The sequence below is a fragment of the Cydia pomonella genome, chromosome 5, assembly GCF_033807575.1.
Source record: "Cydia pomonella isolate Wapato2018A chromosome 5, ilCydPomo1, whole genome shotgun sequence".
Classification (NCBI taxonomy): Eukaryota; Metazoa; Arthropoda; class Insecta; order Lepidoptera; family Tortricidae; genus Cydia; species Cydia pomonella.
Genome location: NC_084707.1, coordinates 4278399 through 4302766, shown reverse-complemented (window position 1 = coordinate 4302766; position 24368 = coordinate 4278399). Strand labels below are relative to the sequence as shown.

The 24368-nt window shown below is 37.7% G+C and overlaps 1 protein-coding gene across 10 annotated transcripts in view; it reads left to right on the top strand.

Moving 5' to 3' along the window:
• The window catches only part of LOC133518455 (GTPase-activating protein skywalker), a 145834-nt gene that overhangs the window by 72850 nt on the left and 48616 nt on the right, over positions 1 to 24368 (top strand). For all 10 annotated transcript variants that reach the window (XM_061852152.1, XM_061852146.1, XM_061852150.1 and 7 more), the window contains exon 4: positions 15761 to 15965. In XM_061852152.1, the coding sequence (XP_061708136.1) occupies positions 15761 to 15965 (205 nt within the window). The remainder of the gene's footprint in view (positions 1 to 15760; positions 15966 to 24368) is intronic.

Below are 24368 nucleotides of genomic sequence, written 5' to 3'. Positions count from 1 at the left end.
TCACACACATACGTCACGGCTCCCCGCTCCGTGTACCTACATTAGACTGCACCGTACAGCCGAAGCGGCTACACATAATATATATATTACCAAAAATACATCAACAATACTATATATAGTTATTAAGTTAATAAAAAAATACGATAGTACTATCCTGGAGTTCTTCATTCTTCATCAGAAGAGCTTAATTGAGGAGTATATCGAACATATGTAATAGATACTTAAAAACATGTTTTTAGACAAGCTGCTAGACAGACAAGCAGACAACAATATTTACATAGGCAATTACATGCATGTAGACAGCCGGATTGGCTAGACAAACGCGTAGACCTTTGATACACATCACTTTACACACTAGTATCAAGTTATCAAGTTTCCTGATTTCGAGATTCAGTAGATCAAAAAAAATATGATAGATAGATAGATAGATAGATAATAGTTTATTCATCACACATGGTAATAGGTACATTTAAAATATACATCATGTACATAATATCTATACTACTAACAAGTGCGACTAGTCAGGCATTTTTAAACTAAAGTGCATGCATGTCATAATTTGTAACATTTACACTTCATTAAATTCATTAATGTTATACAAAGTCTTGTTTAATAATAGGTTTTTCACTTTAGCACGAAACACTGTCAGTCTTGGTTCTTTTTTGAGATGTTGGGGTAATTTGTTATACAGTTTACGACCAATAACTCCTGGCATTTTTTTTGACATAGCGAGTTTGTGGGGGCTTAAACAGAAGTCGTTTGGGTAACGATTCGGGCGCTCAGATGCTCCTTTCTTTCGAAACATGTGTATATTCTCCCGAACAAACATAATAGTTTCAAATATGTATTATGGATAAATGTATAATATATATATTACCAAAAATACATCAACAATACTATATATAGTTATTAAGTTAATAAAAAAATACGATAGTACTATCCTGGAGTTCTTCATTCTTCATCAGAAGAGCTTAATTGAGGAGTATATCGAACATATGTAATAGATACTTAAAAACATGTTTTTAGACAAGCTGCTAGACAGACAAGCAGACAACAATATTTACATAGGCAATTACATGCATGTAGACAGCCGGATTGGCTAGACAAACGCGTAGACCTTTGATACACATCACTTTACACACTAGTATCAAGTTATCAAGTTTCCTGATTTCGAGATTCAGTAGATCAAAAAAAATATGATAGATAGATAGATAGATAGATAATAGTTTATTCATCACACATGGTAATAGGTACATTTAAAATATACATCATGTACATAATATCTATACTACTAACAAGTGCGACTAGTCAGGCATTTTTAAACTAAAGTGCATGCATGTCATAATTTGTAACATTTACACTTCATTAAATTCATTAATGTTATACAAAGTCTTGTTTAATAATAGGTTTTTCACTTTAGCACGAAACACTGTCAGTCTTGGTTCTTTTTTGAGATGTTGGGGTAATTTGTTATACAGTTTACGACCAATAACTCCTGGCATTTTTTTTGACATAGCGAGTTTGTGGGGGCTTAAACAGAGGTCGTTTCGCTCAGATGCTCCTTTCTTTCGAAACATGTGTATATTCTCCCGAACAAACATAATAGTTTCAAATATGTATTAATGTATAGTTCGTAACCTTTAATAATATGATAATTCGAGTCAAGGTGCACGTCTCCGTGAATGACACGATCTGTAGTTGTAAAAGTTATGAGTAAGGTAACCGAGAGATGGAGACAAGCATAAAAAACTGACCACACTACAATGTATGTTTACTACAATATAAACTATCGTCCACACTGTTATCTGTCAACCCGTAAACCTTATTACTGAGATAAAAGGTTCATTACTGTTAGTACTTGGAAGGGAGGTACTAGACTTGAATCTAGGTCTATATATAAACATTGCCCTGGCGATAACCCTCGTCATATTCGCTAATATCACCAATCAAACTAGGTGGTAAACAACGCCGAGGTTATCGACTGTTTACTGCCTACTGGCTGCAAAGTTGACATTCTGGAGCTTTCAGATAATTTAGTCATTTAGGCTTGTACTGTAAATTTGTACACTCATAACGATGTTGATCTAGAATAGTCACATCAGTCTTATGGAGTCCGTTCGCCCATTGAAGACCGCTAATCAAGGCTTAAAAAAAATCAGTGATCAAGACGTTCTTGGATAAGAATACGACGTTTTGAAAAAGTCATAAACTGCATGAAAACTATTCTGTTCTAAAGGATTTTTATTATTATGTTCAATTATTCATATAAATAAATAAATATTTGGGGACAATCTTACACAGATCGACCTAGCCCCAAATTTAGCAAAGCTTGTACTATGGGTACTAATGACGATAAACATACGTATATTAGATAAATACATACTTATATACATAGAAAACACCCATGACTCAGTAACAAATATCTGTGTTCATCACACAAATAAATGGCCTTACCGGGATTCACAGCTCACTAGGCTAGACCGGTCGTCGAAATCAATTTTCCTGGACAAACATTTACTTTTAGGTACATTTACATTCAGGCCAATGTAGTCGAGTGTACTGTTTACATAATATGTTTAAGGAAATGCTCTTCTTATGACATATCTCTGTACTGTCATTATCAAACTGTCTATTGATTTGTGTTGCGTCGCGTCGTAGCAGGACAAAGGAATTTGCTTTGTCCCATAAATCAATATATTGAATGATATCTATTATACTGTTTACGTAGCCTATGATCCGAGTGAGGATTGTTACTAAATTCACATAATGTGGCGGTGTAATACATTGTGTCGGCCTGCTACACGTTATTTGATGATATACTTTATTTGTAAATGATGTTATATGTGTATGTATATCTGAGGTATACGGGTATATGCCAGACGCATACAACTGGATTAATGTACCAACCTATACTACTACTAGCATTAAAAATCAGTCATTTTTACACGCATGCAATATTTCTCTGGCAATTTTTCTATTATCTTAACTTTTCACAGCAACTACTGTACCTAAATTAAACATATTTTTTAAAAGGTTCAACATGCTGGTTCTGGGAATTGGATTGTTAACATACTATAACTGAGGATATGTTAACATAAATTGTCGCTTCTAGAAATGTATCTTGTATTGTATTTGTAACACGAATCAACATTATCTATTGTAATTATAGATGCTTTTAATATGTTCGTTTCTAAGTGCTCCTTCGCCGTTTACTTCAGTAGATAACGCAAGAGTGTTTTCAACTATCGAGTTCGGACCGCGAAAGATTTACAATCGTGTTCGGACACGAAGTTATTTCAGACAGAATCCGTCTTGTGGATGTGCTCTGCCGAAAATAGTATCTACAGTATTCGCGTGCGTAAATAACGCCGCCAAAACTATTTATTTACACAGCCACATAGGAAAAGTTCTGTAGTTCATTTGCATATCTGGATAAACAATGAATCACTGTTGTGATAATATTATTACTGCTTTGATTTCAAGTCACGTGAGTCGGGATGCAGGAATAACAATGAACGTGGGCGAAGGTTCTTAATTAGTCCAGGCACAACCCCGACGCGACCTCTCGCTACCGACAATCAACGGCTAATTGGATAAAGTGGTCCGACACGAGCTACCGCGAATTTGATGCGCGTATACTCTTTTAACTCACCATTCATAAACCTTATTGCAACGAGATATGCTCCACCAATGGCCAGTTAATTGTGCCTTGATGTTAGTACGGCCTGCACGCTGCGACTTTGTTACCAGAACCGTGAATAGATTTATTGACGAAATTTAAAATAGAATCGAGCACGAAAGGAATGTCAGGTCTTTGCTTCATGCGGGTCATGTGCTCGTGTGGTTTATTGAGAGTATTTCCAGACCGATTTATGTTATTTTCCATTCATGTGCTGTTTTAAAATCCCAAGGTTGGTATGTTGTTGACTTCGTTTCTTGGTGCTGTATTTTCAATACAATCCTGTCAATCTGATTATGAAATTATCTCAACCGGTCCAAATTATTCTCGGCAATTTATGAGCAACTGTTTGCCTTTTTTTAAAGGAGAGGTGTCAAGTACCTACCCTTATATCTTTTATTACACAATTCGCAATCTATTCAAAATTTATTTCATGTTAAAAACAAAGTACGTCCGCCATAAATGTCAGGTTCCCATGAATTTATCGACCCACTAAACAGTCGGGCAAAATATATTTTCAGCCCAGTAGCGTAATGGGTAAGTGTTGAAAGCACTCGATACAGCGCATTATTCGCCGGAGCGTCAAGGTTGATGCAAATGCACTCATAGTTAACCAGATTATTGTAATGGCTGTCCATTCAGCCCACAACAGGTAGAATGCTATTATTGCGCTGGTTATTATTACCGTTTGCTAATGTCTTTAGGGCTCTTTTCCTGTCGGCTTGTTATATTTGAAAATTGAATATGAACCTATACTCGTATCTACTGATTTCACTATCGTACATTGTAATATTACATTGTAGTATTTCGTTTTATTGCCGTCTTATCCATACATATTCCGATGCCAAGGGCTTTATGCTTCAATTTATTACCATAACGCATTAGCTATTTAATTGTGTCGATTTTATTTAGCCATTCAATACAATTTGACCTGCCAAATCCTGATCAGACGAAGTCATACCTAGAATTGAAGACTGATCCAGAAAGATTTGAGACTCTGCCAAAACGCTATTGTTTTTGTTATTGACTCTTGGTGCACTGTCTTGTTTATCAATGTCATCGCAAATAGTCTCGCTATGACTAATAGTAACAGGTGTAACTGTCCCTTCCTGTACAGTGCTGCCATAATCAGTTTAATCACCTTAATCCAGCTCATTGTCATAACTTGCGTTCGTCGCTATTAAATTTCTACTAAGTTAGTTATATAAGAAATTTGATGCCATTAACATAAACACGAAGATTCAGTGCACCCATGATCTCCAGTGAGTCCGAAATAAAGTAAATTCGTTCAAAATGTAAGAAAACAAATCTTACGCAAAAACAGATCCGATAAACAAGGGAGCCTGTTATCGCAACAAGTTTGTCGTTGGTGAACATAAGCGTGTACAGATATTTCGATCATTCTTTTGTAATTTACAAAAAAGAGAATGGCGAATCTATGACGAGTCAAGAAACGGGACGCATATAAAAAGTAAAGCTGAGCAATTTAGCCAAAGACCGTTCGATTCCTAAAAACCTTACGCGAAAACAGGTCCGATATTATAAACAATGGAGCCTGTTTTCGGAACGGGTTTGTCGTTCGTGTGGGCGGCCTTGAGCCGCGAAGGACGACTGGCGTGCGCGCCGGGGGCGTGGCGCGCACGCGAGTCGTGCTCATCCGCGCAGTTTCTTACCGAGATTAATTTTATACTAATTGCTCGTACTGTTTCCTTATGAATTAATTATTAGCTTTGCTAGTCTTATGTGGTTTTGCAACAGATTTGCTAATAAAAATGAGAGTTCCGTGTACGTATTGTAATATGATTGGTTTCTATTGTATTAACTTTACACGTGCTAATTCATAATAAAAGATGTTGCATAAAAGGTGAAAAACCTTATCTCATCGAATGTGTAGATACATCATTTTTCTTTGACGTTAAATAGCATACAACAATAGAGTAATGAATAATTAAATTATTATATGATATTGCATTAGATTTACCCATATCAATATGGCATCAACTGCCAATATTTAATCACAGATGTTGACACATATATAAATTAAAATAAGATATTCAATGCAAATATGAGCAATTCAATTCAGCATCAATTAATTATTAGAGCCAGAGAGAAAAATGATTCAAAAAATGTATTAGCGCCATAGAGATATTGTTAACAATGGTATGTACTAGACGTCTTGTGTTTACTAGAAGTTTTGTCTGTACTCAAAAACACTTAAGTATGTACAAAAACGTATTTTGTTCGACAGAAGTAAAGTCGCATGCAAAGAGAATCCCATCTCAAGGCCAACATTCAGAGCTAGCCTATTTGCGCGTAACAAGACACAAAAAGTGGACGCACGCCACGCAATTCATTATTCAAGGGGCCCGGACGCGACGCGATGGAAATAGTAAATAGATTGCGAACGCGACCAGACTCCGTTGCCTTCGTTACTTCGTCTGTTACTGATGGGGTCGATGTTCCATGATTCTCATTTGTTTTCCAACTGTCTATCGCGTAAATAGGGGAGTTGCCCAGGGTCACATTTTGGGAGCAGTCTTGTTTATAGGAAATACTTCATTTTGTAAGGTTAATAGAAGATGTAATTTAGAGATATGAAAAATACTCCAAAAACAGCTTCTGGCTTCATTGCTTCGACTTTTACTTTTGGGGTAGACGTTCCACGGTTTTCATTTATTTTCCAAGTGATATTTTTTTCCAAAAGAGAGTTTCACAGGGTTACACTTTTGGACCCATTTTGTACAAAAGGAAGGCTTTAGTTGTTGTAGGGTTAGATCTTATATTCGTTATTTGTAAGGTTGGCAGCAGAAGATAGGATTTACTAGTATGATTTAAAGTAGTGTGGAATATTCGGAAGTTACAAAACCTAATTATTAATAACAATTGTTTTGACGACCGGTTTGGCCTAGTGGGTAGTGACCCTGCCTACGAAGCTGATGGTCCTGGGTTCAAATCCTGGTAAGGGCATTTATTCGTGTGATGAGCATGGATATTTGTTCCTGAGTCATGGGTGTTTTCTATGTATTTAAGTATTTATAAATATTTATATATTATATATATCGTTGTCTAAGTACCCTCAACACAAGCCTTATTGAGCTTACTGTGGGACTTAGTCAATTTGTGTAATAATGTCCTATAATATATATATATATATTTTTTATTGTACAGTTCATTTACAATATCCCCATGTTTTCCAAAGCCAAATATATAAGTTATCTTCAAGTTCCAAAACTCATTTTGCATAGCCTATTATTAAATAGCCCGTTTTCACTGATTTATGATCTAAATAGTTAAAGTAAAATGTTAACCACCATACCCAATGAATGCCCAATAGAAACCTCCGACGATTCGTGATTCTTTGCCGAGTTGACGTCGCCTTCCAATTAATATTTCGAGGCGTGTTCGTGACGTAAGCCGACTGGTTTTAAAGAATTCCAACGCGATAGCGAGAGCTTGCAATGCTGCAGTATCATATCATATTTGCTTTAGTTTTTATACCTTTTTTTATTGCTCATAATCTTTGTAGATTCTGCCTTTACGACTGTATTAGAGTCATACCAAGATATGTTGGTAGCGATTTTGACAGCCCCGACAGTATAAGAGTCATTTTAAACGTCAAACTTCTATGAAATTATGACATTTACTTTACACTTTCACAGACTGGGCTATCAAAATCGCTGCCAACTTAACTTGGTCTGACTCTATCATCACGTATTTCGATAATTGTTTGGTTTTATGGTTTCCATTTCACAACTCTAATAATTAATGATTTTCAGGATTGTAAACAATTATTTAATCAATTGTAATAATTTGCGAAGGCAAGGTAATTGAGAATTTATCTGATCTTTTTTAGATTGCATGATCTATAAAACAAATATAACAAGTTCATGAAAAAACATATCACATATGACCAATTATGTACTATCAACATTTACCTAATTTCAAAACAATATCCAGATCGATGCTTTATATTTGGTAGGTATTTGTTTAATACTTACCTACACAAATGTCTGGAGTATTTGATCCTCTAAATAACTTTCTGTTTCAGCGATATAAAACACAAGTTTGGAAATTAATAAGGCAGACAACAGCTGCAAAGCCTGCAAATGAAATGGTTTCTTTACGACTCTAAATATCTTTCTTGGAGTTTGAAATGTTTAGTCGAATTTTTTACTTGTTTTTGTTCTACACCGGCTTATGTAATTGAGCTGAGATGTTTTTAATCTTATCTACTTAATCATAATCAAAATTAGGTTATGTTTACTCTTTACAGCGTTGAATTTGAGTCTTATTAAAAATTCACATTATGCACTACATATGTTTAAACATCTTAGTATTAGCAAAATTTTAAATTAAAACTCTGCGGCTTCATTTAGGTAACATGTTGTTGAGTTATAAAGTGAAACTTCAAACACGAAATGTAAGGAACTTGTATCTGAGATTAAATTTAATACCAAATTATTAAAATTGAGAGTAAAGCTCGGATGTCGCAGAATTTCGCAGAATCCCCACTCAGAAAGGTAACTCCGTCTGTTTGTTACCTTTTCAAGCTTAAACCGCCAAACCGCTTCAGATGAAATTTGGTATGCAGACGAAGTCGGGGGCAGAAGCTAGTACTTGAATTATAAGCGTTCTACACTGGGTCAAACTTAGGAAAGCGCAGAAAACAATCTTTTATCAGTTATCTTATTAACAAATAGCATAACGACTTTAGGTATATGCAGTGGATTTACCTCAATCGTTTCTTAATCCGAGTTATCGCGAATTCACCAGCTGAATGCTAAAAAAAGAATCTGCCGACCGCCAAGAACTGGGTTCGGACTGTTTCGGAGACAAACGACTATTGCTCGCATTCGAATATTGTCGACGATGCCGATGCCGGCACTGGCAGTCATTGACCCGTATTTGCGCAACGCATATCTTCAAACCGATGCTTCTTATCTCAGGCCACGTGACTTTTCATTCTAAAAACGACCAGGAATCTGCTGATCGAAGCTTGTTTTAGAAAGTGGAAGTTAATGAAAACATGTTATCTGCCCACGAAAATATTGATCTTAACGTATGTTTCAACATTAGCAACGACACTGATAACGTCTGACGTGAGGTACAAGCCTCTAAAGATAATGATACATTTAAATTTGATATTTAAGGAAAACTACCTACATGACGTGGTTAAAAATGTTTCAATAAACAACATGTAACTAAATGTAGTAAATAACTTTAAAGTGGTAGTTTATTACATTGGAATTACTGCTTGTGCTGTGTATTTTAACATACAAGATCTTTAAATTTATATATCTTACAACGACAAATAGGTCAATTGCTTCTAAATTAGATATCGGAGAATCAGCAGTCTCATGCGTTCTATAAAAAGAACAAGTAAACAGCGAAATAAACTGAAGAAATATAACATTTAAAAGTTTGCTCAGATGTTCAAACCTTTTCTTGTCATTACACGGTACCATAGAGAATTTGAATACGAAAAGGTCTGAAAACTAGTACAAAGGAATGACAACATTACGCAGACAAAGCAAAGTCGGTTAGGCGTTGGGCGGTGTAGTCAGGCAAAATGTTTGTATGTCTCGACGGCCTTGCTCGCAAAGTGGATAATCACGGCTCAACTCTTGAATGTGTCGGCTCTAGATTGGATAACAAATTTATGTGTGTTTACGAATCAATTTGCATGTTCATACAAAAGATCCTCGATTCGAAAATACCTTTGCAGAGCGCGATCGTGACTCCACAGAGCGACGGCAGCTTTATAGTCAGCGGAAATTAAGGGATCAGCCTCGGCTTCCATTACGATATATCTCTCGGCAATTGTTCGTTTGTGTTCTACGTAGTGTTGGCACTCGAGTCCTTAGAGTACGCAAGTCTTTATTGCTGATTAACAATACATCATACATGTAAAATTACAATGTAAATTTAGTAGTAAATTACAACTAGGTAACAATAGGCGGTCTTATCGCTGAAAAGCGATTTCTTCCGGACAACCTTTGGGTAGCGGGAAATGAAGAACTCGTATCAAAAGTGAACAGGTAGTTCAAGAAGCTAAAAATGGAGAACATTACCACACAGCACATACATTAATCATTAATACAATATAAAACCAATACATATAAATAATATATATGTGCATACATTCACAAACCTTATCAGAGTCCTTACTTTTAAAAGCGAACTAATTTTTTTGACTATATTGTATCGATGTCCATGCTTGAATTATTGTAAGCTTGCTAGAAATACTTTCGTAGAGTTTCCGGGCCTAACTCAAAAGTATTATTAAAATTTCTAAGGCGCGTTATCTTTACTTAACTCTCACACGTAACTCTTTCAATAGTGATGATTTTCTTTAGGTACTGTTATTTAAATAGAACGGTTAATATTGAATATAGTTTATGACAGATTATATCATAGGTATCTTTCAAGGATTGGACTAACGGCTCAAAAGGCTCAGAAGTCTTTTATCACAGAATCTCGAACAATAATTCTAGTTCTTCAAAAGACTGTAGTTCCCACCGACAGCAACGCTAGTTCCATGAATAAACGCGAATGAATCCTTCATCTGGAAACATCGTAGGTCTATGTATAAAGGCACTTCACGTGTATCAGATGTATCCTCCGCTTTAAAAAGTAACTTTATCTGTCCGTTGCGAATTTCAATTGGCTCCTTAAAACCAGAATCAATTTAACATTACTGGCGCACACTGGTCATATCATGTTCGGTAATTGTAAAGTTTATTTCATTATGAAGTTTCTAACACCACACAGAGATTTGCCGGTAACTGGGTTACCGTGAGAAAGTACCATAAAGATATAGTCCATTTAGCTGCTCATTGTGGCAATATAAACTGAATTACCGTATCAGTAACCGGACGTGGTCAACATAATCTCGGTTACTAAAACTAGCCCTTTTACTCTTGGGTTAATATCTGTATCTACTGTATCAATCAGGGTGATAAATAAAATAGGCAGTGCTTTGTGTTTATGGTTCAATATGGAAGTCTGATGAAAAATGGGCGAAGAATGAATTATTTTTAAATTAAAATATTAATTAAATATGGGCCTAGGTTTAAGTAAGTAACTAGGTTTAAGTTTAATTACTTTAATTATACTGTAATTGTAATTGATATATCTATATGTTCCCCATAACTTCACAAACACGTACGTGCATACAATATTTCTTGATGTACAGTGATTTTGTCTTTGCTGCATCATTGCCCAGTCGCCATCAGATATATGGTAGCGGCCAAGGTACTCAAATATTTCGGAGCAGCATTAAATTTCAATATATTAGTTACGATAGATAAGGTCTATAATATCGGACCATATAATTCGCCATAAATTTGGGAGCAGCGACTTTTCAATTAATTCGTGACATACAATAAGATAAAGATATCGTAACAAACAGATCGTCAATGGTATCTAAGCAGTCAAGGTGATCATAAAGATCGGAACATTTATAGAAAATGTACCTTAAGTTTGTGTAATACAACTTAAAGTAGTTAAGATTGGACCCATGAAAATAAGGTTTCAGACAGGCATTAATACTATGTTATCAATACTTTAAATTTAGAACGAAATTGTTTGTTGTGACATTCACCGAAAAGAGTGTGGACTTGTCATCGTGACAAAATACCTATGTTTCCGTCTTTTTCGAATTAGACAATTTTTTTTACAAAACTAAATGCCTACAAAATCGTTGTTTCGACGCAATGTCAAAATTGGCGGGCGTAGAATGAGTAGCTTAATTTCGTCAAATTATGTCAGATGTCAGATGCTTAATGGCGTAATTGATAGTCCCTTGACTATTAACCTTTTCCACGCCAAAGACGTATATATCGGCACCACAGGTCCAACGCCAAAGACCGATATATCGGTCACCCACCACAGAGCAAAATAGTCCTACATGCACACGCATAAAGTTTAACTTCATTTTTGACATTTAGATGTCGTGGCATCTGAGTGGTAGGTTTTGCGTTTGACATGGCGTCGAAAAAGTTAAAGCACAAAGTCATGGCTTCAGATCTGATGTAAGTAATGGTCTAAGAGCTGGCCACGTCAGATGTGACACAATAATGAGAGGTTTGTAATCAGTCCAGTTAGATTGCATAACCATCCTTATTGCTAGATCCGGGCATCTGGCAGCTTTTAATGGGTGGAGATCAGAGTGACAGACCAACAAAGTTTTTAAGTTGAAAAAAAGTAATGACGCAATAGGTAAAAACTGCTAAAGTTGTGTCATTTATAGAGAACAGGGCCTATATTTTAACATTAGAACAAAAAACATTGTGTATTATTGCGCAAACAAGAACAGTAGGCGAGTAACCAAAAATTACATTATACATCATTTGGCACTACTTCCGCCAATCGAAACCTTTAGATATTATATGTATAATCTAATTAATTACATAATTTTTCATAATATTGGATCAAAACCAGAACTCTAGAATTTATTTTCTTCAAGTTATTTGCTTTCTTTTACCTCCACCACTTTACAGCTGCCAGATGTCCGGATCTAGAAATAAGCATAGTATTGCAAACTAACTAGAGGGGTTTCGTTGCTCTCATTATTGTGTCATATCTGACGTGGCCAGCTCCCCGTCTAAGTTAAAATCCATAATTCCACGGACTGATTTGACAGCTCCTGGCATACAAAGCGATTGTCAAATGTATGAAAAGAGCTGTCAAATCAGTCCGCGGATTTATGAATTCTACCTTATAAGTAGTTTTGCTTTTTTTTGGATAAAAATAACATTATTATTTCCTTTATTCATTTTCGTTCTTAGGCTACGTTTTACATTATTATTATCGTGTATGTCTTTCCCGACCACGGAACAATGGTGTTCCGGACCTTTGGGAGGCGTATGCGGAGCCGAAGCCAACGCGCAGAGGCCCTTTTGACAATTTAATGAAAAGAGAGGGGTACACTAAGCGACAGCACCCGCCATGGTGTAAGGACTATTGAGAGTTAATGGAGTCTAAAATGTACTAGGCTATTGGGTGAATAGTATGGACTGATTACTGGGCTATTGGACGAAGAACCGGACGCCTGCCTAATAAAACGGTATCCAATTTTATTTCCGGCAGACGGTGACTCGCCCTCCGCAAGATGGGCCCCCATAAAAAGCGACATCAAAGATGGCTCAAGGGCAACACCGGTGCGGGAGCTGGGGGTAGAGAGGTGTCACTGGACTTTAAGCATATAGCCATCTCGCCACGTAGGTTTCCACATCTACCCTCGAGAACAAAGCTCTAACGACCCCACTCTGGACAGCCGGCTAAGGCAAGCCAGAGGCAGGGGACCTGTCCCACCATCCGACAGGGCACCCCAGGGGCACTCAGGTACGTGGAGTCGCTACTCTCCAACAGCTCGCCACAAGCTGCCCTGCGTTGACTGATTGCGCTGGTGAAAACCAGTGGGCGATGGGGTCGTCACATCCCTACGCCTCTATTGTCAAGGCGATAAAGTGCTTGTTCGCATATTTTTGAGTACCCTGGCCGCTCCGATGTATCTGATGGCGACTGTACAGTCGCCATCAAATATATCGGAGCGGCGAAGGCACTCAAAATATCTGAACATGCACTTTATCGCCTTGAGAATAGCGTTGTTCAGATATTTGTGACCACCTTGGCCGCTCCGATATATCTGATGGCGACTGCACTTAAAATGATTAGTATAGGTATCTAATATCTATCACGTTTGAATTGTTGATCAAGTACTAGAACCTACTTGGTAATTATCTTTCACGTGCGAACTCTTTTAACTCGCGTAGTCCTACTTCAAACTGCGTTCGATATTTGATTTCTTCATGTTTTCTTGGTTTTCTATATTCTTGACGTTGACAACTTCCTGCAATTGTTATCCTCGTAATATTTTATCGAAAGTAGACTGCGAAAATTGTTATTTTAATCTTTAACAATTTTGCCCACGACCATGATACCCTATCGCGTAGATATTGAAATAAAAAAGAAAATTATACAATTGCGGAATGATGGTCTGCCTATAACAGACGTAGCTAATGAAGTTGGAGTTGCAGTAAGTATTGTTTACTATACATACTTACAGAATTTAAATGCAAAGGTTATTACGATAATGATTTAATAAATTAAAATTTTATTTCAGAGAAACACCGTGTATCGATGGCTGGAGAGATGGCAGCAAGAAGGAGCTTTGTCGAATCATGTATCTTTTGGACGTCCACGTTCTACGACACGGCGTCTAGACATGGATATTATAAATCAAGCTCGTGAAGAAAGATTCATAAATACCACCCAGTTTGCAAACCAATACCAAGTATCGAGCAGTACCATACGACGGCGTCTAAAAGAGGGTGGTTTACAAAATAGAGTGCCAGCAAGGAAATCGGCACTAACTGATAGACACAAAGAGGACAGGTTGCAATTTGCAGCTAGGTATTTGAATCATAATTTTAATAAAGTCATTTTTATGGACGAAAAGGTGTTCTGTTCAGCAGATAATGGCAGAATGAGTTTATGGAGACCAGACAATACGCGTTATCTGGAGCAAAATGTAGTGCCTAACCGCCAGAGTGGGCGTATTACAATTGGATTTTGGGGCTGGATGTGTAAAGATGGCCCAGGGGAGCTGGTAGAAATTACAGGTCGTATGAATGCGGTGGATTACAAAGAAATACTTGAGGAGTCGTTTTTGCCTACTGCCCAAATATTTTACCCCAATGAGCATATAACATTCATGCAAGACAACAGCTCGGTGCATAATGCTCGCTTGGTTCAGGGATGGATTCATGACCACAGAGATGTGCTGACTCGCATAAAAATGCCTGCAAAGAGCCCCGATCTCAACCCCATAGAAAATCTATGGGGTAAAATGGTGCAAGAGTGGGACGGAAACCAGTGTCGCACCAAAGATGCTTTAAGACGCCACGCTCTTAACGTTTGGGAGTCTTTTAGAGGGCGAAACGTGTGTGAAAATCTGGTCGGCTCAATGCGAAGACGATTGCAAGCTGTATTAAACGCCGAGCCACCGGGAAGTTACACGAAGTACTAGTGTTTTCACAGGCTGAAGAAAAGCAGAGTTTTATTTTGTTTACGGCTAGCGAAGCACGTATTAAAAGGTTATTTTAATGGTATAAGTAAATATTGTTCGTGTTTGATTCTTAAAATAAAAATATTTTCTACTAAATCAGTTTTTTTATTTATATTAAGTTTTTATATTCATATGAATAAGGTAGTGATACCAATGATCGACAACTTAATACCCAATAAACGACACCAGTAGTTCACGTCTATTACTTATGAAATAAGGTTGAAAGTGTCGATCATTGCGTGAATATCGAGCACTGGTGTCGTTAGCTTACCTATCAATATACAGTTTTCGAGAATGCTGCTTGAAATTATCTCATGTGTCTAAGAAACTTACTTGCTCATCCATAATAGTCGTCAAAATCATCCTTGACATTGACAACTTAGTCAATATAGGTAGTAACGAATTCAAATGTGTAGGTAGTCGCCATCAAATATATCGGAGCGGACAAATATCTGAACATGTACTTTATCGCCTTGACAATAGAGGTTTTGTTCAGATATTTGTGACCACCTTGGCCGCTCCGATATATCTGATGGCGACTGTACTATGTCATACGGATTTACAGTATATTTTTTCATAAATGTTCCGATATTTATGATCACCTTGACTGCTTAGATACCATTGACGATCTGTTTGTTACGATATCTTTGTCTCATTGTATGTCACGAATTAATTGAAAAGTCGCTGCTCCCAAATTTACGGCGAATTATATGGTCCGATATTATAGACCTTATCTATCGTAACTAATATATTGAAATTTAATGCTGCTCCGAAATATTTGAGTACCTTGGCCGCTACCATATATCTGATGGCGACTGCCCAATAAACCTGCCCATAGCGCAGATTTGATTGCTATACCTTTGAGTAAAAAGCGAGTATGTTTCTTATAGGGCTTTACTTTACACACGCGGCATTTTGAAAATAAATGGATGCATTAGTCGATCATTGACCATGCAATAGCATTTTACCTTTAAGATTTTTATTAATTTTAGCTTATTCTTTGTCCCCAGGTGTTCGGAACAGTGGAGTTACCGGACAAGCCGATCATGCTCCCACCGTTCGTGGAAGCGACGCACTGCCTCGGCTACCACCTGACTCGCAAGGGCCGCGCGGTCGCCGACCGGGTCGTCTCCGTGCTAGGCTACGCCTGCCCTGACATCACGTACAGCCCCAGTCTCTACCCCATCACGGCTGCCCTGCTACACTTCATGCCTGGTAAGTTTTACTGTAACAAGTACTGAGAGTATGCCGTGCGTGAAGATCCAAAATCTTAATTTCATTATTTGCTTCTCTATCGCTCGAGGTAGGTAACGAAAATTCAATGTTCCTCAGATAGTTTAATTGAAAAAAAAAAAAAAAAAAAACTCTGAAGATGGACTCCTAAGACGTATCTTAGCGCTGTTCATGTTGTATCGGAGCCCGAAATTCGGTATGTCATTGCAAGAGTTGGTTCTAGTTTTTCCAAGGCATTGCCATCTTTACTATCAACCCCGAGGAGAAACTAGAAACTAGGCATTGTTGTGCAGTGAGTAGCATCACAAGGATAAATTTAATGCTTCCTGTCCCAGTATCACGTATATAAATTAATTCACATGTCAGTATTAGTTGGTGCAATTTTGCCATTCAGCAATTGGACGATGCGAATTGTTTGTTTAAAAATTTGTTCATTGAATTTCCCATTAGTTTGTTCATTCTGCTAGCATTTGTCCAGTTGACTAAAAATTTAAAAGCTTGTGACCTAGAACACGGCTTTTATGCGAAATGAAACGAATGCTTTAAACCAGCAGTATTTAATAATTCTCTGTGTATATAAAGTTCTAGGCCGCTTTTCGGAAGCCAAATATAAAATTTAAATTTATTACTTACGTTTGCAAACAGGTTGCTGTAATAAATCATAAGTCATGTTTCCAGTTTTATTGGGAATAATGTATAAAACTGGGAATACTTGTTATCGTAGGTTGCGACCTCTCCGATGCCTTGTTATCATAACCGCGTTGCGAATCGAGCTGAGATAAGTTATTTATAGCGCGTTGCGTTAACAACATATTGTACACAATCTCGTCTTGATTCTCTCTAAATAATTCGTCATCGTCATCGCTTATCTTTACCGCAATAAAGTTTATAATGACCGCTTAAGATCAACCATATCGATCATTACTATACCTCTAAAGACGACTTCTTTGTTGTGTAGGTACCTACCTACAATTTCTGGGAAAGGAAATACATGTTCTTATTTCTGTTCAATCAGTTGTTCTTACCAGATATACATCTAATATACGATTTATAAATTACTATACATTTTATCACCCGCGTTTCCTTCACCGGTTTAAATCCGTTTACTATTATTACTGTGATTAGTTCGTACAGTGTACACACGCTCGTTTAAGAATTGTAAAAAATTTAACGCCGTCTGTTACTTTTATTTTGCCAAGAAATCAGCGTAAACAGACGTGAACCGGTTACGAAGCATCAATTCAGGAGCAGAGGCGTCACCACGTTTTACGTCGCTGTCGGACTAATTCAGTAATGAGTGCGAGGGGCGATAATTGAACTCGGCAATAGGCAAATTGCCGGAGGACTCCTGTCTGCAACTGCGTCACTATCTCACAAACTGCAAACAATATTCAACTCTGTTCCATCTGTTTATGTACAATAATCCCTTAGGTAATCGTAGTATCTTCCATCGATCTCATCAAAATCTGAATTGGACTCTCGTGCTGCGTTTCAGGGTTCGGAATGTGTATTACTATTTGGCTTCCCACCACAGGGACCCCATCAGGAACATCGCAGATTTGCATTCCGTGCGTCGTGTTTGCCAATTTAAATTCGCTTCCTACTCTCTCATGCAATTGTGCGGAATGCGAACACGCTTGTGATCGATATATTGTTATTTTCGTAGCCTATTTCGCTAAATTGAGCTTGATCGATGTCTATCAGACAATATGAATTGGGATAAGAACGTGTGCCGTCACACCGTCCGACACGTGAGGAGGCGGTGGCTCGGGTTGCGCCGACGTATCAATTTGGCCGCCGGATGGCTAGAAAAGTGACAATTTCCTCCATTGTTCTCCGCCACATCATTTATGATATCCCAGCATACAAAATGCACCAACATTAACAAGTAGCATCTCTTTGTGCGATATCTTGTTATTTTGTTCCAACTTCGGTACTTGCCGTTGATGGATGACTCGTGTAAACAATGCATACATTAATCAACGCCACATAATGTAATATCATGGGAACCGGCGTGAAATAGTCCTGACAATGGACTCTCTGTGGAGTTTCATAGGGCTTTATTCATCGGGGAGTTACGTAATTTACATGCGACGCACGCTTCGTGAATCTTTTCGTCGAATTTATTATTGTGTGCGCTGATTTAATTAATGGCATGCAAGTTTAAGTCATTAAAGTCTTAAAATAATACGTCGATTTTGGCTCGTGTTTCTCGTGCGTTGAAAAACACCGGTCGAATGTTTTTATTATTGTCGCCGAGTCAATGTCGCTAGATAATTATTTTCGAACGTTCCCCGGCCGTGACACTGGCGTTATCATGGAACGCCGAGATACTGGGAGAGTTCAGACAGCGACATCGTTTTCACTCAAAAAATAACGCTATCTCTAATAGTATCGCATAAAACCGCTGAGTTTAGTGGTTGGCTTCCGGCCAGGCTTGGCACCACCCGGTCTTGGAACAAGTGCTGCTACGGGATCCATGCTTTCATGTATTTGTACCGCTCTCGATGCGATGCTTACCGATGATTTAGATATAACCTCTTTGTTCGCGTGACTCTGTATTTGTTATTTATTTCATCTCGTAAATCTTAAATTGATTGTATGCTCTGAAAATTTCGGAACAAGAAAGTCTGAAGCGAAAGCCAGATGCTTGGTGCATTTATAATGCGTTCATTCAATTAAAAATCTTATTGAAATTCGATTCCGTGTGCGATTCTGCGACAAAGGTTGAAGGGTCGTGCAAAAACGTTGAATAAAACACTCATTGCATGCTATTTGTCGCGGACCTGCCGGAGCGCGACGAGCCTTCCTCTTCCGGTAAAGTGCTTTAATTAATTCACCTTTGTACTTCGCTTACACGGGCCTCAGATATTTTTCATTAGCTTTCCCAAATTACACGTCCGAGTCGTCTTTTTAAAAGATTTTGAGCCACAGAATGTTTGTTTGGGACAGGTGGTCATCAATTTAATTCACTCATTACGATTTTACTTGATTACGTGGGTCCATTTGTTTTCAAACGACTTTGTTTTTTTTTGTTTTTGTTCCAAAGCAAATGGTTGAGAGAGTTGAGAATATACTACCTTTATTCTTACTTTGAATATTTATTTTATTATCGGACTTTAACTCCTATAGGGTAGCGATAGTATCGTATTGCGTGACCATGTCGCATGTATAGCTCTCACTAGACGAAATAGTAAATACTGCTTATCGGAGTTACCCCTACGTAAACAGGAGTTACGCGCACAGTTTTCTCGTGTATTAGGGGATTTAGTTTTACTAACCCGACGTTGAATATCCTAATATATAAAACCGACTTCAAATATTACCAAAAGCGCCAGCGCCAACTCTTCAAATGTTATAGGTACTACCTATAACATTTGAAGAGTTCCCTCGATTTCTCCAAGATCCCATCATCAGACCCCGACTTGGAGCCAACGGGATGAACGGGACCATATCGGGGTTATACCCGTTCTATTAAAAAAAAAATCGGTTCACGATTCTTGGAGATATCGAGTAACATACATACAAAAAAAACAGTCAAATTGAGAACCTCCTCCTTTTTTCAAGTCGGTTAAAAATATTGAAACACTTTTCTTCAATGATTTTAAGTCCTGATTTTTCTATTTGACTCTGAACTATAGACAGTTTTGCAGTTACATTTACCCAAACGATCAGGCGGATCAGGACGCAGTTTTTTACCAATAAATAATACCTACAAGAAAAGGGTCATATCATCGAAAACAAAATATTCGCAGATGTAGAATTAAATATGAGAAATAATAAATGGTTTACCTATTCCTAGTAATAAAAAGATCCTGAAAAAATACTCGCCACTTTATTATTGTAAAAGGAAACATTTTTCATATTTATCTCAAACTCAGTTTTCCAAAATTCATCTATCTCTTCTCTCTCCTATATATCTCTCCTTTCCACACTACAGGCTGGGCCCGTGCCGATGCCATCCGTATAACGATACGCAAATTTCGGAGTGCATCATAGCCCTCAACACAGGCCAAGACGCGCAGCACCTTCCACTTCGTTGATAAAGACAATATCATTGTGAAGCACACATCCTCCCCTTCCAAGGTTAATACATCGCCTCATAACCCAGAACACAGCCCATCTCGGCAATAAACGCGTATATTATCCACTAGAGCCGCCCACTGCTGTCGGATGACATAATTCAGACCTAGGACATGACACACCCGGCAATCTAAGTCGATTGGATGAATGGGGTGATACTGCGTACTGTTGTGTAACTAGGTTTCCAAAAGTGTTACTTATGAAAATCTCCATCTGCTTTCGGTAAAGTCAAGGAATTTGTTTTGTGCCACTTCTTAACTTGTAATAGTGACAATCGATATATATCTGAGGGCCTACCGCGAACCTCGTTCGATGTGTTGCCTCTCTGTCGCGCTTGTAAACTCGTACGTAAGAGTGACAGGGAGGCAACACGTCGAACGTGGTTTGCGGTAGGCACTCTGTACCTTTATCCTACCCACCTTTGTTTGATTCTCGGTCTAATTTTCGCAGCGATTACGAAAGTAGTAGAAAGCAGTCTTACATAACAGGAAAAAATATCCTCGTAGATTTGTGTCGACACACTTTGCCTGAACACACCTATTGGTATTAATATCGGTATTTATATAAATCATACATAGATCTATGACAGTATGTATGTAATTTGGTTCCGGTACAAAGGTTGTAACGGTACTTAGGTAATCCGGTTTTATGCTAAATTGTTCGAAATATTGCTGTGTCACTGTTCATTCAATTTCAATAGGTATACAACTGGAGTGGTTAGAATCATTTTGATGACTTTACGTTTATTACTGGTCCAGGGGGCCTAGCCAAGATGACAAGGTGCGCCACGACAACGAATTGTCTCTTTCTATTACTCTTTCATATTAATGCGACAGTGACAGTTGCGTTTTGGTCGCTACGGAACGATTGGCATGCTGGCTACGCACCCAGAAATGTAAATGTTTACGGCTGACAGATCATATCCATAAACGTATCATAACAATAAATTATAATTTAAATCGAGCTCCGGGACTCCAGGTCAGATTAAACTCAAATTTTCATCTTTCATATACAGGCTAAGGGCGGAATAAATTAACATTTAATTTTGTCGGTCTTATAGACTCGGGCCAGCGAGTATTGCCAAAAAAATAGAGAAATATTCAAACAACCTATCTGGCAATAAAATTAAGTATTATGAAATGAAAAGATAGCTTGAAACGGACAGCTTATTAATGGTTGAGAAAAAATGCTTGACTTGCTTGCTCTATGATGTTTTTGATAAATTTTAGCAACTGTTTAAGCTAAGTTGCGCCATTAGGATGCACCTAGTTTTAAACTTCATCCCTCCTTTACGTCCCAAAGTCGTGTTGGTACGTCATTGGTCATGTCATGTGAGTAAAAAGTTACGGGCGGTCGAAGTTTACACTCCAAATGGTTTCTTGTCACGTAAACTCGGCTTTGTCGGCCGCAGATCGCCCGAGGACGCTGTCGATAGCAAATTCTTTATGGTTTTCAACTTTATTCCTTTGTAATAAGGCGAAATTCATATAATTTTGCTTGATGTTTACAGTATCTACTGTCCTTGCTTGTAAAAGTGTAGACCAATAAACGTATGGTTCATGAACTTCATGTGGCAATACGACGTTTCAGTATACCGTGACTTTTGGTTCTTGGGCAGTTTTTGTTGATTAATGCTGCAGCCAACTGAAGCTTTCCTCTAGTTACTTTTCTATTTGCAATTTTGGTTTTCATGATAGTATCGTATAATTTTAAAACAGATTTATTAAGAACTAGGCTCTGTTCCCGACTTCGTCTGTTGCCTTTCCCTAATCCCCTTTCACTTAGTACCCCCTTAGTAGCAACTGGGCACTGCAATTGCATGTATGAAGAAGGAACAATCATCCAAATAATAAAACATAGAATTGTGTTTGAATTTCTATACTCCACGAAAGAGTAGACACTTTGTGAAAGCATATTTAAAATGTTCTATTTATCTTAATAGGTCTAACTAGTATCCAAGGGTTCCGTAGACGGATCAATCGCGTCTAGTCCCGAAATAGCAGCACAACCAGCCGCACTGGCGTCTGTGAAATTTAACGCTATCCGCGCAAACAACGCGTTGGAAGATCAAACCGACTTCTTTGATGAAGAAAAGGTGTTCTAAGAAATGTATACTAATATCGAAATTATACAACAACGTTACATAATAAGGTGCATTGAATTAACTTCGAAAACGGATAATTTGGAAAAATTGTAAATATCTACTAAGCTAAATTCCTTAATAAGAGTTGTAGTTGCCTATGGCCCTCAGCTCAGCAAACGGCGCGTAAGCGTAAGCGTAAGAGACGCGTAAGCGTATTGTAATACGCGCGTAGAACGAGAGCGCTACGAGCACGTACAACTTCAAACAAGTCCGCACGCGAAGCGTCGTCGTAGCGTAGCGTATGAGATTTCTGTCGTCATTACGACTGGCGTAGCTACACGCGTAAAAAACAAAACTTCTGAGACAATCAAACGATAAAAATTATTTATCAAACGAGAATGTAAGATCGTCGATACATCCGCCGAAGACATCTGACACCAGCGACTATATGATTTCAACTAATTAAATTTCAGTTATAAAACAATTACGCTTACGCGATGCCTACGCGACGCTTGGTGCCCAGAACTCTACGCGTCTTGTACTCGTAAAGTTTTGATGATACACTTACGCGACACGACGCTGATGCTTACGCGCCGTGTGCTGGGGGCCTAAGTCTTGCCAAAGTATGAAGTGCTTCTGGTTTAACAAATATTGGAAGCGTGCAAAGCGGGTGGTGAGGGAAGCCGGAACGATCACAGCGCTTGATGTGGCCAAATATGGCAAAAATGCTAGGTGTGTTTCTGTCAATTCCTATACTATCCCGTTATTTTGTTCTCGTTTTTTGCTTTAAAATCATATTTACGATAAAAATAGGTCACGATAGCTGATAAATGTTAAACTGCAATAATACTGGACGAAACAGTAATAGTAAACTTTATATATTTCCAACATCGAGCTAGAAATTAGGAATTTATATCATATAGTATTATTCCAGGCTTACCAACGTAACGGCTTGGATGCTAATAAAATAGTATGGCTAATACAGTGTACCAACATTAGGTAATTGTAATATTAGTTATAATGACAGTTACTGAAAGCCCGTCAGAAACATACTTTTGGCACGCAGAGTCGTCTGTCACAACAAACGTTGTGATAAGGGAAAGAACATATGTTTTAACATAAAATGAGTTGTTTAAAACCTGTGAATTGAAATTTTTGCCTACTTTGTGTCCCACTGCTGGGCAAAGGCCTCCCCTGTTTTCCGCCACTCGTCACGGCTTTGTGCATGCTCCCGCCAGGCGCCACGAAATGAGTCCAGGTCGTCTCGCCATCTCGTTTTTGGCCTACCTCTGCCTCGGGTGATCTGTGGTGCCCTGAAGACCTGTGAAGAAAGGCAAAAAAATTGTATACTTGAAAGCATCATACGTATCCCCAGGAAGAGGATCACGAAGTGGGCCATCAAAACATAATAAAACATAAATTTTTTCATTGAATTTGTAACGAAACAACGACGAAGAAAATTAACCGAATAATATAAAATACACAGATAATTCTGACTATTTTCAGTAAAGCAAAAGTCAAGTGTGTTTAACATTAAAAACGAAAACATTCCGCACATTGGTAACTGTATTATAGTAAACATTTTTAAGGAATAATCTTTATTTTGTTGAGCTCATTATATGACAGCTCCCAAATTTGGCGAATAGATTCTGTACAATATAAGCGCAATTTCAAGGCATGTTACAAAAACGTATGGAATTTTCGTAACTGAACGAAAAATTACATGGGTACATTGTTTTGTCCCATGACGAGCTCTTCAAAATTAACCAAATATTATCAAAATTTGACGAAATAAAATCGACTATAAAATAAAAACATATAATGGAAAGAGAGATGCAAAACCTCCCTGCATTATATCAGCATTATATCTCTTTAACATACGCATCGATGAAATTCAATCTCGAACATCCCAGAAAGCCACGTTATCCATTAAAGAGCCGGATCAAAGATAAGGTATAATACCAAATATGGTATTATTTTCCCGAGCCGTATTGCTGTAATGGAAAAGTAATATCCGGTGCTTTTCGTGTCTTGAATATTCATCCTTTTTATTACTTGTTTTATCGGAGAAAAGGCGTTGAAATTCTGTATTGCCATGTTTAATATAGCCGTTGGTATTTAGATATTTGTGCTTACTGCATCATCAGTTGTCGTATTATGCAAAATGCTTGTCGATTATGCGATGGGGTTTGTTCTTATGAGCTTAGATGTATTAAATT